The 16,750-nt window shown below is 23.3% G+C and overlaps 1 protein-coding gene and 2 non-coding genes across 3 annotated transcripts; all 3 read left to right on the forward strand.

Annotated features, from left to right (window-relative positions):
* Nucleotides 1–12,242: 12,242 nt before the first annotated feature.
* On the forward strand, nt 12,243–13,927 carry P175DRAFT_0558128 (uncharacterized protein; the record flags this gene model as incomplete). Its single annotated transcript, XM_040900820.1, has 6 exons — nt 12,243–12,271; nt 12,323–12,923; nt 12,989–13,061; nt 13,142–13,476; nt 13,589–13,743; nt 13,803–13,927. The coding sequence occupies exons 2-6, from the start codon at nt 12,535–12,537 to the stop codon at nt 13,925–13,927; spliced, it is 1,077 nt and encodes a 358-aa protein (XP_040751326.1). The 5' UTR covers nt 12,243–12,271; nt 12,323–12,534.
* Nucleotides 13,928–14,803: 876 nt separating this feature from the next.
* Nucleotides 14,804–14,914, forward strand: P175DRAFT_0t77. Its single transcript has one exon. It is a non-coding gene; the product is annotated as a tRNA-Leu (tRNA).
* Nucleotides 14,915–14,988: 74 nt separating this feature from the next.
* P175DRAFT_0t78 lies at nt 14,989–15,098 on the forward strand. The gene has a single exon. It is a non-coding gene; the product is annotated as a tRNA-Leu (tRNA).
* The last annotated feature ends 1,652 nt before the right edge of the window (nt 15,099–16,750 follow it).

Below are 16,750 nucleotides of genomic sequence, written 5' to 3' on the forward strand. Positions count from 1 at the left end.
TTTAAGCTATGTCCTTATCCTGACCTAACCTCTACCTATTATACCTATACACAGATAGCCTGAATATACACCCTACTATTAGCTACACCTACTGCCTGCCTGCCCCCCATGACAAAAATAGCTTTTAATTATTTAAATACTTCTTAATAAATAAATATCTAGTTAAAGTTAATATCTTTCTTAATTAAATTAACTAATAGTTTAATAATTTTTAAAAAATTATAAATAAATTAGTAATAAAAGTTCCTAAAGTTAATAAAGACTTAAATATTAATTAAATAAATTAATATTTCTTACTTAATAATTATTTTTACTTTATTAAGATTTATTTAAAAGCTATCTTTATCTATAATTAGTTCTAAAAACTTTATCTTATATATAAAGAATTTATATTTATTAAATTTAGTATAAAGTCTTACTACTTATAGGTATTTTAATATTTATTAGATATAATAAGTATATTTAGTATAAATTTAGTTATAAATTAGAATATTATTTAAATATATAATATAAAAGATATCTAAATAATTATATAAGGCTTTATTAATAAATTTTTAAAATAATACTAGGGTTCTAGTAAGTTTAAATAATATTATTAAGAATTTAAATAGACTTAATTAAATTTAAAAGATAGTAAAATATTCTTATCCTTTTTTAATCTATAAATTATTAAAAGTAGAAATAATATTAATTTTTAAGAAATATTTTATTTTTTTTAGATTATTTAATATTTTTTTTATTAATAGTAATAAGTAATAATCTTTTATAATAATTATATTTAGGACTTAATAATTTATATAGAATTATAAGTCTTTTCTAGATTTTTTTATAAATAAGATAGAAAATATAATAAAAAAAAAACTAGAATAAATAAAATCTTTCTTTAAATTCTCTTTAATTTATTTCTTTAAAACTTTTAGTTTATTTCAGGATATATTATATAGATTTTTAAAAAATAGGATTTTTTTAAATAGTAATTTAATCTTATAATTATTAAATTAGTAAGATAGTAAGTACTTAGTCTTTTTTAATAAGAATATATTATAAAATTTAGTAAATTTAGGAAGTAATTACTCTTATAGCTTAGATTTAATAATAGTAATAAAGTTTAAAATAGTTTTAATATCTATAATAATAATAGTAAATATCTAGTATCTATAGTAGGTATATATAATATAGGTAGTAATTAAGACTCTAATAATATCTTAATTCTTTAGAAGTTTAGGATAGAGATTAAAGTATTAGAAAGAAACTTTTAATAATATATTATATAATATTAAAATCTTTATAAACTTTAGAAATATATTATAGTATTTTCTATAATAAAAACTTTTAAATAAAATAATATAATTAATAAATCTAATCTAAGAATTATAGATTTTTAATTAAAATAAGTTAAGAATAATAAGAAAGTATATAAGTTAGATTATAAGAAAAGTAATATTTTTTTTAATATAGTTATAAATTCTTTAAATTAAATAAATAAAATAAATAATATAATTAAATTTTATTAAAATATTATTAAATTCTTTTAATAAGATAAGATTTCTTAATAATAATATTTTTAATTAATTATTTATAATTTAATTATAATTTATAAAATATTTATTCTTAGCTCTAGAATTAATTATAGTAAAGATTAATAAAATCTTATTAAGAATTTTTAGATTAATAAGTAAAATTATTAATTTAAATTAATAATTTTCTTCCTTTACTATTATTCTAGTTATTATAGCCTTTAATAGGTAGAAGGAGTACTAGAGGTATTTCTAATTATAACTTAAGTTAGGAATACTCTATTTTCTAATTTAGGGAATATAGGGCATTTAATAGATAGGATTCTAGTTAATAAGGAATATAAGTCTAATTTAGTAGTAAATATAAAGATATAGCTAGTTAGTCTTTAATTAAGATATAAATAGCTACCTACTAAGTAGTTAGTACTACTATAGTAGTAATATAGGTATTAGATTTAATAATTAAGATAATAAATAATAGATAGGTCTATTAGATCTTTAGTAAGAGTAATAATAATAATAAGATTAATAAAGTCTATAGGAATTTAAGTAATAAGAATTAGCTTTAAGATAGATTAGGAAGGCTAGAAATTCTTTATAGATAGGGATAGAGTAATACTTATATAATAATAATAATAATTTTCTAGATTTTATAGATAATTAATAAAATTATAATATTATAATAAGATCTTAAAATATATTAATATTTCTTAAAATTCTTAATTAATAACTTATTCTAGAATTATAAATAAAATATCTTTATTTATATTTTTTTCTAATATAAGATATTAGAATTTAGTAAAAAAAATACTAAATTTATAATAAATTTATTAAAGATAAAATAAATTAATATAAATATTAATTTTTAGATTTAAATTTTTAAAAACTTTCTTTAAGATTTTTAAAATCTTAATATAATTATTTAATTTATAGATTTTATCTTAAATATATAATAAGATTTAAATATATAGAATTTCTTTAAAATAACTAGTTATATAAATTATTTTATTATTTAGAATTAGAAAATAATTAAGATTTATAATTATTTTTTAGTAAATTTAAAAAATAAAGTATCTTAAGTTACTTTATTAGTTATTAAATTTATTAAGATTAAGAAGTTATTTAAAGATTTAAATAATAAGAATAAATATAATAAGAGTAGTAATAATAATAAAAAAGATAATAATATTAGTATCTTTTCTAGAAAGAAATAATAATTAAAAAAATATATTATTTTAAATAAGTACTTTAAATAATTTTTATTAAATTTTTTTAACTTATATCTTTTAGTACTTAATTATACTATTTTTTTATTAAATATAATTAAAAAAGTTAGTAATAATAAAATATAAAATAAATAATTTATAGAATTTTTTTATAATAATAATAAAGAATTAATATATTTTAATAATATATTATCTTAATTTATTAGAGATATTATATAAAAGAGTTTTTATATCTTTAAATAATATAAGTAATAAAATAAATATAATAATAATAATTAACTTCTAATAAAGAGGAGTTATATAATATTAGGGAGTAAAGTTAGATTTAGATATTTATTAATTAGGAGCTAATTAGATAAAATAGTAGAATAATAAGTATTAAGTAATAGATAGAATATAGCTTAAAGAGCTATAATAAGATTAAGGATAATATAGCTTAAATATAGGAATAAGGGTGGACAGTCAAGGCAGAATCTAACTAGATAGGTACTACGGCTTCGCGCCATGACATGATACCTGATTTCACCATTACTAGTAATATTAAATATGAAGTAATTTAACTATATATAATTATTATTATTATGTAATCTTTTAGTAGATAAATATAGTTATTATTAAGACTTTATATATAGTTTTTAATTAGTTTAAAAATACTATAGGAACTAGATCTTATAATTTTAATAATTTACTATTAGAGGGGCCTCTAGAATTTCTATAGATATTATTAGCCTGGTTTCTATAGATTTTTACTAGTATAAAGCTTTAGAGATCTTCTTTAGAGATTTTTTTACTTACTAGAAGTTATTTTAAAGCTAGTAATCTACTTCTTTTACTAGATAAGTATTCTTCTTTTATTATTTCTTTTACTTTATCTCTAGTAATTATAATTCTTATTAGAATACTTAATTTTTTTTTTATTCTTTAAGTAAGTATTATTTCTTTTCTTTAATAAGCTATTAATAGACTTTCTCTTACTTTTTTAATATTTTAGTAAGTTATATAACTTTATCTTTCTATATTTAAAAATTATAAGCCTATTAAATCTTTTAAGGAGAGTAAAAAATTATACTATTATTTTTAGAAATTATAAACTTAAACTATAAGAATTTCTTATATTAATATTTTTTCTTCTTATTCTAGAAAATTAATTTAAAGCCTTAATAATATAATTTTAAGATAATATTCTTTATAAAGAAATAATATATTATTAAGTTTAATTTTTTAATATTTTTATTATATATATTAGTAATAATTTAATTTAAAAATTTCTTAATCTTTTACTAGTTCTCTATTTATAGAATAGAATATAAGAAATTATTTAAAAAAAGCTTAGAGTTTTTTTACTTATTAAATTAAATTAGAATTATTTCTAAATTTAATAGCTATATTTTTATAATTTATTATAAAGAAAGAATATTTTTTATTAATAAGACTTATTTCTAGGCCAGCTAGAAAAGATAAAAGAAATCCTATTTAATAATATAATTAAGATTTATTAATTTATATAGAAAGTTCTTAAGATTCTTATTATAAGTAGTAGAGAAAGGGCTAAAGATCCTAATATTAAGTAATTATAATAAATAAGTTAAATAAGATAGATATATTATTAATAAGATCTTATTAATATTATAATAATTAATAAACTTTATAGTAAGGTAAGATTTATAACTATTAAAAATAAAAAATCTTTATTATTTATATATTTTATTTTTAATCTTATAATTAAATATATTAGTTAATTAAATATATTCTAACTTATTATTAGTTTAATTACTTATAGAGAAAATAAAGAAGTAAGAATAAAGTTTAGGATTAAAGTTTTAAAATTAAGAATCTTATATATTACTAGTAGAAGTCTAGTAAATAAGACTTAGTAAAAGAGAGATTTTATTAATATAAATATAAATAATTAAAGTTATTTACTTATAATTTTTATTTTATAAATATTATTTAAGCTCTCCTTTAATTATATATTTCTATTTTAAGAAGATTCTAAGACTTTTAACTAGTATTTTAATAAGAAATTCTTTCTTATCTATATTATAGATATTGTCACGGCGACCACGTGACATGCAACCACATGCCGAACCACATGCCGAACCACATGCCCAGTAACCAAGGATAATCAGGAGAATAGCAATATTTAAGTTACCTATACTATACTAGTAACTTAACTAAATAATATAAATAATAATATAATAATTCTTAAAATATTAAGAAATAAGTACTTTATTTTATTACTTTTAATATTTTCTTATTATTTTTATATTCTATATAACTTTACTTTCTTTATTAATATTACTTATACTTAAGTATCTTACTAGTAAGATACTTATAATTTAAAGTACTTTTTTAATTAAGTAAAGTAATATAATAAATATAAAAAAGATTACTTATTTCTTCTTTTAAAAAGTAATAGATCTAAACTCTATAAAATCTATAACTATAATTCTAGAAATTATTATTAAGAAAGATTTAATAGTATTAGTAACTTTCTAATACTAACTTATTAAATTAATAGAAGATAATAAGCTATAATATATAATTTAATATATAGTATAAGCTATATAGATAGGTAGAGAGAAGATATCTAAACTTAAGTTCTTTAAGATATAAAATCTAAAAGAACTTAATATCTTTCTAGAAAATCTTTAAGATTACTTTAGATTATAGGGGAAACTTTATAAGAATAATATAGTTAAGATTTACTATATTATAAGTTACTTAAAAGATAATATAAAATAGGTATAATATTTTAAGTATAAAGTAAATTTTAAAAAACTTATTTATATAAAATTTACTAAATTCTTATAGAACTTTCTAAAATTAAAAAGAGATTATAAGTAGATAATAGCTTACTAGCTCCTATATATAAGATAAGAACTATAATAGAGTATATAAATCTTAATAACCTAGATAAAGAAATTTATTCTAATAATTAAAGCTAATTTTAAAGAATTTCTTTACTAGCTAGCTATTTAAATAGCCTAGTCTAAATTATATAAGAAAATCTAGCAGGATATAATAATATTATAAAGTCTAGTTAAAGTTACTAAACTAGGGGTAAGATATAAGAAACTTCAGAAATAAGAAAAGTAAAAAAAATTAAATAAAGTATAATTAAACTAACTTCTAGAATCTTATATATTAAAGAATAATTTAAAAAAAAAAAAGAAAGATAATAATAAAGTAATAAATTCTTAATTAAATAAATTTTAATAAAAAAAATTAAAGAAAAAATGGTAAAATTACTAAAATTAATAAAAAAAAGACTAATATTACTAGTATAATTAAATTAATTATATTATAAGAAAATACTTCTAGTATAGAGAAAGTATTAAGGGGGTAAGAAAATTAAAGAACTAGAATTAATAATAATTAAATATTTTAGAATTCCTAGTACTCTAATAAAATAAAGAGGTACTAGTAGGATCTTTTCTAGCTACTATAATTATTCTAGTAAGTAAGAAATAAATTATAATAAGAGTATTTATAAATATTAAAGTAAATAAAAATTTTATTTCTTATTATTTTTTAGCTAAAAAAAGAATAAATTTTAATAAGATAAAGATAGAGTAATCTATATATTTTATTAATAATTTAATAATATTATATTATATAAGATTCTAGATAAAAAGCTAAATTATAAATAATCTTAATAAAATTAGAGAATTTAATATAAAATATTATATAATAAATTTAGAAAAAAAAAATATTAATTAATTTTAAAATATAATTAATTAAGCCTAATTAATTTTAATATCTTTTTAATAGTAAATACCTAGTACTACTAAGAAAAAAAATTAAAGATTAAAATTAAATTATCTAAATAATTTAAGAATATAATAAAGTAAGAACTTATTATACTAGTCTTAAATTAACTATATAATAATAATAATATAATATAAACTTTCCTTAAATATTATAAAGAATAGAAATTAATATTTTTAAAGAAAAAGGTAAAGATACTTTTCTTTAAAAAAGCTAGTTATAATATACTATTAGTTATTAGTATAATATTACTAATAAGCTAGCTATATAATATATTAAGGATAAAATTAGTAATTTTAAGGGAATATATTAATTAAATATTAGAAAAAGAATAGATCTAGCCCTTAATAAATATAGTAGGTATGCTAGTACTTTTTATATAAAAAATTAATAAATTATTATAATTTTATATAGATTATAAGGGCTTAAATATAATTATTATTAAGAATTAATATTCCTTCCTATAAATTAATAAATTAATAAATTAATTAATTAAAGCTAAATAATTTATTAAATTAAATTTATAAAATATTTATTACTAGATTTATATTTATTAAAATAATAAATAAAAAATAATATTTTATATAAAATATAAATATTATAAATATTTAATTATATTTTTTAAATTATATAATATTCTAGCTATTTTTTAAATATATATTAATAAAGTAATAAAGAAGATTTTAGATAAATTTTATATAATATATTTAAATAATATTTTAATTTATTTATAAATAAAGAAAGAATATAAATATTATATTAATAAAATATTATTATATCTTTAGAAATATAACCTTTATATAAAATTTTTAAAGTATAATTTTTATTAAAAAAAAGTATATTTTTTTAATTTTATTATAAGAATTAAAGAAATCTAAATAGATTTTAAATAAATATATATTATAGATAATTAGCTAGAACTATACTTATTTTATAATATTTAAGTATTTTTAGAATTTATAGAATATTTTTAAAATTTTATTTACTAGTACTCTAAGATTATTACCTTATTAAGTAATATATTAAAGAGAATAATAAAAGGGAGAAAAAATAGCTCCTTTAAAATAATAGAAAATAATTAAAATATCTTTAAGATACTAAAGTAGATATTCTCTAGATTTCTAGTACTATAATATTTTAACCTAGAATAAGAGATATTTCTAGTAACTAATATATTAGATTTTATAATTATAGAAATTTTAATATAATATAATAATATCTAGTTTATAAAAATATAATATACTATTTAGTAACTTATAATCTTTTATTTAAGAAAATTAATTAAAATAAAGAAAAGATATAAAACTTATAATTAAAAATTACTAGTTATAGTAAAATACTTTAAAATATAATATTATTATTTTAAAGGTAATTTATATATAATATATATATAAATAAATTATATAAATTTAAAATATTTTTATATTATTAAAATTTTAAATTAATATTAAATTAAATAGGTTAAGTTCCTAGTAATATATAATTTCTAGATTAAATATTAGTCTAGTAACCTTAATCTAGCTAATATACTTTTAAAGTAAAAAGATTATAAACTTATTTAATAAGATATAGTTAAGGGACTCTTACCTATATTTTAAGTAAAGCTAGGAAATTTATAAAATAATTAAAATAAAAATAAAATAGTAATTTCTTAAGAAATTCTAATTATATAATTAAAAGATTTAGAACTTTTAATCTAAAAAATACTAATATAAAAAGTAGCTAGTAATAAATAAGTTTATAAGATATTATTAATTACTTTATAAGATTTATTTTAAGAAATATAATATAAGAATACTTATATAAGTTATATTTAGAATAAAGCTAGTAAAAAATATCTAATATACTAGAGGTATATTTAAATAATAGAGAAATTACTTAAATAAAAAATAATAAAGTAGCTTAAGAATAATATTAAATAAAGATAAATTTATAAGAATAAATAATATATTAATAATAATAAATTAATATAATATAATAAGATTATTTATATTTTTTTTAATTAAATAATATATTAAGAATTATTAAAAATATATTATAATAATCTATATATAGATTACTTTAATTAAGAAAAAATATTAAATTTTATTAAATAAAAGTTTTATTAAAATATTTTATAATATAATATTAAGAAATATATAAAGAATTATTTAATTTACTAAAAAATAAAAATACTTAAATAACTTTTACTAGGCTAGTTTATAAAGTTTCTGGTACTAGAATATTCTTAATAAGATCTAATTCTAGACTTTATTATAAGCTTATTACTATTAATATAAAAGAAGTATATATATAATACTATTTTAATAATTATAAATTAATATATTAAAGGAACTAAATATCTCCTAATAATAAAGAATATTAATATTAAGGAGCTAGCTAATATATTTATAAAAAAGATTATATTTAAAATAGGAGTATTAAGGAGCTTAATAAGTAATTATAGCTTATTCTTTACTAATAAATATTAGACCTAACTATATTAAGGGCTTTAAATTAAAGAATAACTAAGTATTATATTTTATTTATAGATAGATAGCTAAATAAAATATTAGAACTAGATATTAGAAATTTATTTAAAAACTTATATTAGTTATTAATAAATTAATTAAGTAAATTAACTAGATATAATAAAATTTATATATAATAATATAAAAAATATATTATTAAAAATATTTTCTTATAAAATATAATATAATTACTAGCTAGTATTATTTAAACTTACTAATATTAGGGACTCTAGTATAGTTATAATAATAAGAGAATAATTTAACTAATTATAAGTAAAATATTATTAGCTAGAAAAGAGCTTATACTATACTACTAAATAGTAAGTAAGGAGCTATAATAAGAAGTATTATCTAATTAAATATTATATAGGTTAATAAATATTATTATTTATAAAAAATATTTATATATAAAGGCCTAGTAAGAAACTAAATACTAAATATAAAAGATTATTTAAAATAATTAAGATAATAAATTAATAAATATATTATTTATAATTACTTAAATTATATAAAAAAATCTACCTAGTCTTTTATATATTATTTTTTAAGAAATAAAATATAAAATATAGTAACTTACTAGTATTATTCTAGCTAATTATTATTAATAATAAGAAAGAATAAGAGGTAGAATAGATTATTATATAATAAAAGCTATATAATAAAGACTAATATCTAGTTAAATAAAAAGAATAGCTAATATATAAGAATACTTAATAATTAATAAAAGATTTAAAAAATATATAAGATATTCTAAATAAATTCTATTATATAAATAAGATATAAGTAAGATATTAATAAAATATTATAAAATAGTAAAATATAAAAATAATAAATTAATAAAATTAAGAAATTAAAAAAATTATAGAAATATATTAATAATATTATTTTTTTTTATTAAATTTTAAGATTTAATAGAAATATATTATAAATATTAAGAAATTTTAAGAAAATAACTTAATTTTATTATATAAAAATAAAAATAATAAAGTACTTATATTATAATATTAGTAAATTCTTAATTATTATAATTATTCTAAATCTCCTTATTACTATTCTCTAACTTTATTATATTACTTCTAATATATTATATATTAAGTAGGCAAAATATATTATAATTAATAAATTAAAATAATCTCTCTATCTAGTTCTTAATCTTAAAATAATAAATAAAAATTATAATAGTATAGGCTTATTAGATATAGGCTACTATATTTATTACCTTACTAGATATTACTTAAATTTCCCTAAAATTAACCTATATAGGTAGGATAATAGAGAAGTATTTTTTATATAAATAAATATATTAAATATATTATTATTTTAAATTTAAATATATATAAGAATAGGCTTTTATAGGATTATTATCTTTATATTATTAAGACTTAATATAATATAGGTAATATAGTATCTATATAATAGTAGCTAGGCTAGTAGAGGTAACTAGAATAGTTAGAGTAGCTAGGGCTATAATAATAATAGGAATAATAAGAGCCAGTATAATAATAGGAGCTAGTATAATAATAGGAGCTAGTATAATAATAATAGCAGGAATAGCTAGAGTTACTATAGTAGAAGAAGTAAAAAAAGAGATAGTAAGAGTTACTATAATACTAGAAGTAATTATAAAGGATAAGAGGGATATAATCTTATTAAATAATAAAATAATAATAATAAGAATTATAAAAAATATACTAGTAATAATAAAAGTTATAGATATTATAATTAATATAAGTATAAAAAAATTTATTATAAAAGTTTATAAATAATTAATATAATAGACTTATATTACTAGAATAAAGGTATCTATAAAGAAAAAAATAATAATAATTAAATAAGCTCTCTTCTATAGGGATATAGCTAGTATAATACTTAATAAAGAATATTTAGAAAGAGCTATAAAATCTATAATATAATTAATTATTATTATAATATTTAAATAATAATAATTTATTTAAAATAATATATTAATTTATTAGAAAGAACTTTTTAAAATATAGATTAGATTAAAAAATATATATAAAAAAAAGTATTCTCTTATAATATTTATATTATAATAATATTTTTATTTATTACTAATATATCTAGTAAATTATTTATTCTTATTTATTATTTTATTTAAAATAAAATATAATATTATTTATATCTTATTTAATAAAATATAATTAATAAAAATAATATTATATATATTATTATTATTTCTAGTATTAAATAAAAAAGTAAATTATATTATACTAACTAGGACTAGCTCCTCCTTAATAAGGTACTAAGCTAGATTAAGTATAGTATATATAGCGCGTGGACATACTATTAAGAGAAAGAAAGATAATTATTATAATAATTATATAATATATAATTATATATTAAATTATATATTAAATTACATGCCTAGTAATTAAAAGTAATTAAAAAAATAATAATATTTAAATTACCTATACTATACTAATAACTTAACTAGATAATATAAATAATAATATAATAATCCCTAAAGTACTAAGAGGCAAGTACTTTATTTTATTACTTCTAATACCTTTCTACTACTCTTGTATTCTATATAGCTTTGCTTTCTTTACCAATACTACCCATACCCAAGCACCTCGCCAGCGAGATGCTTACAGATATTTTCTAACTATAGCTTATATTATTATATTTTCTAGTTTAATAACTTAAAATATAGAATATATTTATATATAAAATTAGCTTATTTTTATATAATATTAATAGCTATTATATAAGTTAAGATAAGATTATCTTAGTAATACTTTATAAAGTATCTAGACTAGTATTTTCTAGACTTTTTATTAATAATTTTCTTTATAAAATTCTAAAATATTTTATAAAATATAAAAAGGCCTTACTTAGTAAATTTATTAATATAGTTTATTAATTCTTTTTTATATTAATTAATAAGAACTTACTATTACTTATATTAATAATCTTTAGAGTACTATACCTTATAATAATATCTTAATAATATTATCTAATTAATATTAAACTTTTTTATAATCTTAGTATAATTAATTAAATTACTAATCTTTAATAAATTAATTACTTCTATCACAGCTTTAATTAAATCTATATTATTTAAGATATAAGCTGTTAAAAATTATTAAAAAAATAGTTAGTGAGGGGAAATCAGGCATCAGGTGGGACCAGGTATCAGGTGATCACTGACTGTATCTGCCGCACATAAGCCACTTGCCGACCAGTTAGTAGTATGGTGGGTGACCACATGCGAATCCTGGCTATTGTATGTTTTTGCATTTTTTTATTGTAATTATATAATACTAATCTCCTGTAGTTTGTCCTCTAGAGTTATAAAGCGCATACAACCACAGGAAGTGAAAAATATTGGACTCGTGTTTCCAGAGAAGAGGTGAGCGGGTAGTGTTGGGGTCGGGGTGAGGCAGCAAAAAAAACAAAAACAAGTGCAGTCTTCTTGTCAAGTCTATAAAGAACCTCACTCATCTGTCCTGCCTGTCCTGAGCCCATCTCTCCCATCTGTCCCATATCATGCCCGTCCCTACTGAACATCCCGAGAGGAAGGAAATGCGCAAATGGTTGCGTAGCGTTGAGAGGCACATCACAGGGTTGAAGCCAGACCACCGAATAGCTCCATCTGAGATCGATCAAATTCAGTTTATGCCTATGGTTCTGGATGAAAACTCCAAGGATGGACCGGTCTTTTTCGCTCCTTTGGATGAGTCTTTGCTACCGACCCCTGACGATAAATATGATGAAGAGTACGATATGAAATATGATACCCATGATTCAATCCAAGAAGACTGGAGAGATCCGAAAACCTGCGCGCAAGCAATCAACATTTACTGGTCTACCTATATCTCTCACTACTCCCTCGCCAAAAAGCCCCCGGGTGGTGAAGTCGTGTGGTCCCCGGTTGGGTAAGATAGCATACTCACCCACTACCCTTTCGTCCGCTTTTCTCATGATTCTGATGCAATTATAGGATTCGCAGCCGGGGGTATAAGGACCTCTACCGCTATGTGTTTCCGGAGTTTGGCTTCACCGATGTTGAACAGGTCACACATGGGCCACATATGCCCACGTCAAGGCCACTATTTACAATAATCTCAACGCCGACGATGACCACATTCTTCAGGGGGAGCTGCTCCCTATCTTACGCCTGATGATAGCCCACCTGAGAAGGGCCCGCTTTATCGATCATATGGTCGCACCAGTAAGTCTCCCTTGCATTTTTCTCCCTTTGCTTTCAATCCAAGTAGACCTGAAGTTTAATCGCTTGCCGTGTTCGGTGATGGCCTTTTCTTTCATGGGGCCCCAGCACGCTCGCGTCATCGAAGCCTACGTGGAAGGTCATACCGTCGTGGTGCGCCCGACCAAATTGTACGATCTTCGAACCAAAGATGCCGCAGCATTCCAAAGTTTTGCTCAGTGGTACTTTGGAAAACCATGTGCACCGACGGGCCAGTCTCAGTAGGTTCGCAATGATATTTCTGTTTTGTTCTAGGGACAGCTGGAGCTGTGTGGGGTTATGGACGGTCAGGGTTGGCGTTTCGATTACGGTATCTATTTCATTGGCATAAAGATGTATACGGTCAGGAGTTTTTGTATTATGGGCACAGGTTGAGCAGCGAATGATGCTTATTTTCGTGACACTCGAAGCTACGACCTATTGGATATTGACTTTCTTTGGACAAAGCTTAGGATTCAAGCATGTCAATAGCGCGCCAGAAACCTTTGGTGTGGTCAATAGACTCGATAGATTAAATCGAGAAGTTTTGAAAACATGCAAGACCCAGTCACTACGTCTGTCGAAGACTTGTCTACATGCGCACGAAACCCTTCTTTGGTCAAGGAGGCTGCTAAGGAAGTCGAAGTAGACAACGAGACATTGGAGTGGGACTGCCAGGAACTACGTGATTGAAATACTTGATAAGCTGGAAGAGGAGTTCATTTTAGACCAGGATGACGGGCAATGTCGCGAGGCTAAGCAGGTAGCGAAGGGGAGAAGAGGAGCAAGCATCTAGGTGTTTCAGGTCTTCTCCATGGAGGCTTCTTTATTGGGGACCAAGATCATTTCCAGGAAGTTGGCCATACCGGTCTCGCCTCTCGAACCCGATCAAAAAGCCACCAATGCGTATATCTTTGCGGGGGGGGACAGTGTCTGGTAGGGATAGAAACGAATCATTCTCCTTGTATGGCGCCAAACAATTTGTGCACCTGATTGCTTCGTAATATTCATGGTAAAAGCTGCTGTATTCCCAATCAAGCACTGACTGTTCTCCATTTTCACAACAATATTATCTGGATGAAGATCCCTGTGTGTGAAACAAGGCTAGGCGATGGTGATAGAGGTGGGGGAGGAGGCTGGCGAAGTAACTCCAGAAATACATGCATGGCCCCCAGGGTGGGACTTGAACAGAGAAAGGCTTCAGGTGCACTGATGGACATGCTTGAGGTTACAATTCAGGTCACCCTTGTTGAATGTTTATGAAGAGGTACTCTCATAGGGACTCTTGATGCTAAGTAAGGTACTCTGCCAGGTAAAACATATATATCCTCGTCCTTGGTTAATGAAAACGCCCCTGACCTAACTTCTGAAGCCATGCTGAGCGCGAGACCCCAAGTAAGGATTCATTATTTCAAAGACAACCAATTCCAATCTTGATAACTACCCAGGTAATAAAACAATAGGAGGGTATGATTGATCCATAGTAAATAGTTTGGGGTGGGGGATCCTGCCTCGCAGCGAAGCAACCCCTGAATATGAGATCATTTTGGAGAAAAACTCTCCACGGATGGCAAGATGGCCGAGCGGTCTAAGGCGCACGCCTCAAGTGTAAAACACTTCCTCATACCGAGGAGTATGCGTGTATCGCAAGATGCGTGGGTTCGAATCCCACTCTTGTCATATTTTTTGATTTCTTTTCCTGTGTACTGCTAGTGAGTCATAATGTCTTAATTATCTGACTATCACCATCTCCCGGCAAGGTGGCCGAGCGGTCTAAGGCGCACGCCTCAAGTGTAAACACTTCCTCAAAACCAGGAGTATGCGTGTATCGCAAGATGCGCGAGTTCGAATCTCGCCCTTGTCATAATTCTTTTTTTTCCTTCTTGTGTTGGCAAAAAACTCTAGCCCCTACTTTCTACTAAGCTAATAATAGTCGATGCTTTGAACCCAGGTCCTGGGTACATTAATCTGACCTTGGGAGAAAACTTCCTCCGTCCCTGGCTGATAAAGCGACCGCTACCCACAATCGTCCCCGCACTTGAATCTCTACCCACGCCGAGAGTTAATCCATTCCAGGGTTCTTCTACCCACGCCGAGCTGTAAGCACCCGCACTTGCTCTTTGCTGCCATCATCCATGCTTTTGGGTTCCATGGAAGAAATCCATGGATCCGCGGATGCAGTGCGCTAAGAAGCACTGGCACCACGCTCAGCTAATCAATCATACCCATTCCCAGGAAAATGTCCCAATGGCATCGCGCAGAATAATATAGAGGCGTGAGGCGTCAACCGATATCACATTACCCATGTCGCGTGAATTGCAATGGCTCCCATTGAGACTCCGGTGCTTATTATGGGTGGAGGGCCAGTGTGGGCCTGTTGAGCAGCATGCTTCTGGCCAGGAACGGCATTCACAGTCGTCGAGCGCTATGCGAAACGCCGTGACCAGCCGAAATCGCACCTCCTGAATCCGTGGTCGTTGACACTGCCAAACTGCGAACACCGATGGCGGTCTCCTCCGGTTTGAAGGAACTGGATTGGATATCCTTGACCAGTGCATCCATCAACTTGACGCATCTGAAGCCCGGTATTCTGGTCTGGGTCTTTTCCATGCAGCAAGTGGGGACTTTTATTTGTTACGATCGCGCCAAAAGCTAGGTCTACCTACACCATACCTTACGACCTGTACAAGAAGGAATTGTTGGAGCACTACACTAGATTTACACAAATATTCCTACCTTACCTACTACCTTCAAAGCACGATCTTAGTGGATATAATTATAGTAGAACCCCCTGACAGATCTAAATCGAATTAACTGTGACCGCAATGTGCAAATTGACTGATTGACCGATCAGGGATCGATCAACCTATCTCATGACAATTCACGAGAATCCGCGGCCAGACAGGGGCCCTGGTTGAGAAATTAAACTAGATCTCTGGATCAAGATCCATAGTATATAAAGTAAGCCATTTTACTCTACGAATCTTTGGTTGGACTGTTCTACTATATATCCCGTTATTACAATAAATTGTCTCTACCAACCTTTCCACCAGTTCAAAGATGGACGAGCCAGACATGTGAGGCATCATTCCGGGAAAGGACTCTCAGACGACTGACTGTCTTTCTTACCTTGAATATAAGCAAGTATACGATAGTTGAGAAGCACTCACTCAGTCTACCTTTTTTAGACCCAAAAGCCATGTAACTTATTAACTGAAAGTCACTAATTTGCCTTGAGGTTGTTGGTTGATTAATTTGGGCTCCTGGCAACAACTCCAAGAAGAACTATATCAACAACACCTTTAAGCGCCTGCGCTAGGGCAATGCCAGAAACCAGTCAAATCATTGGGAGAGTGCACCTCTTCTTGGCATCTGAGGTTCCGGAGTCATTTCTTTTTCTTTTTTCCCCCTTTTCTTTTCCGATCTGACGTGAGATATTTTAGTTCGTTAGTTCGTTAGTTAACTAGTTAGGGTTGGCATTGCTTAGTACGCCGGTATCAAGCGAGATCTAGATAT

The sequence above is a fragment of the Aspergillus ochraceoroseus genome, assembly GCF_002846915.1.
Source record: "Aspergillus ochraceoroseus IBT 24754 chromosome Unknown P175scaffold_5, whole genome shotgun sequence".
Lineage (NCBI taxonomy): Eukaryota > Fungi > Ascomycota > Eurotiomycetes > Eurotiales > Aspergillaceae > Aspergillus > Aspergillus ochraceoroseus.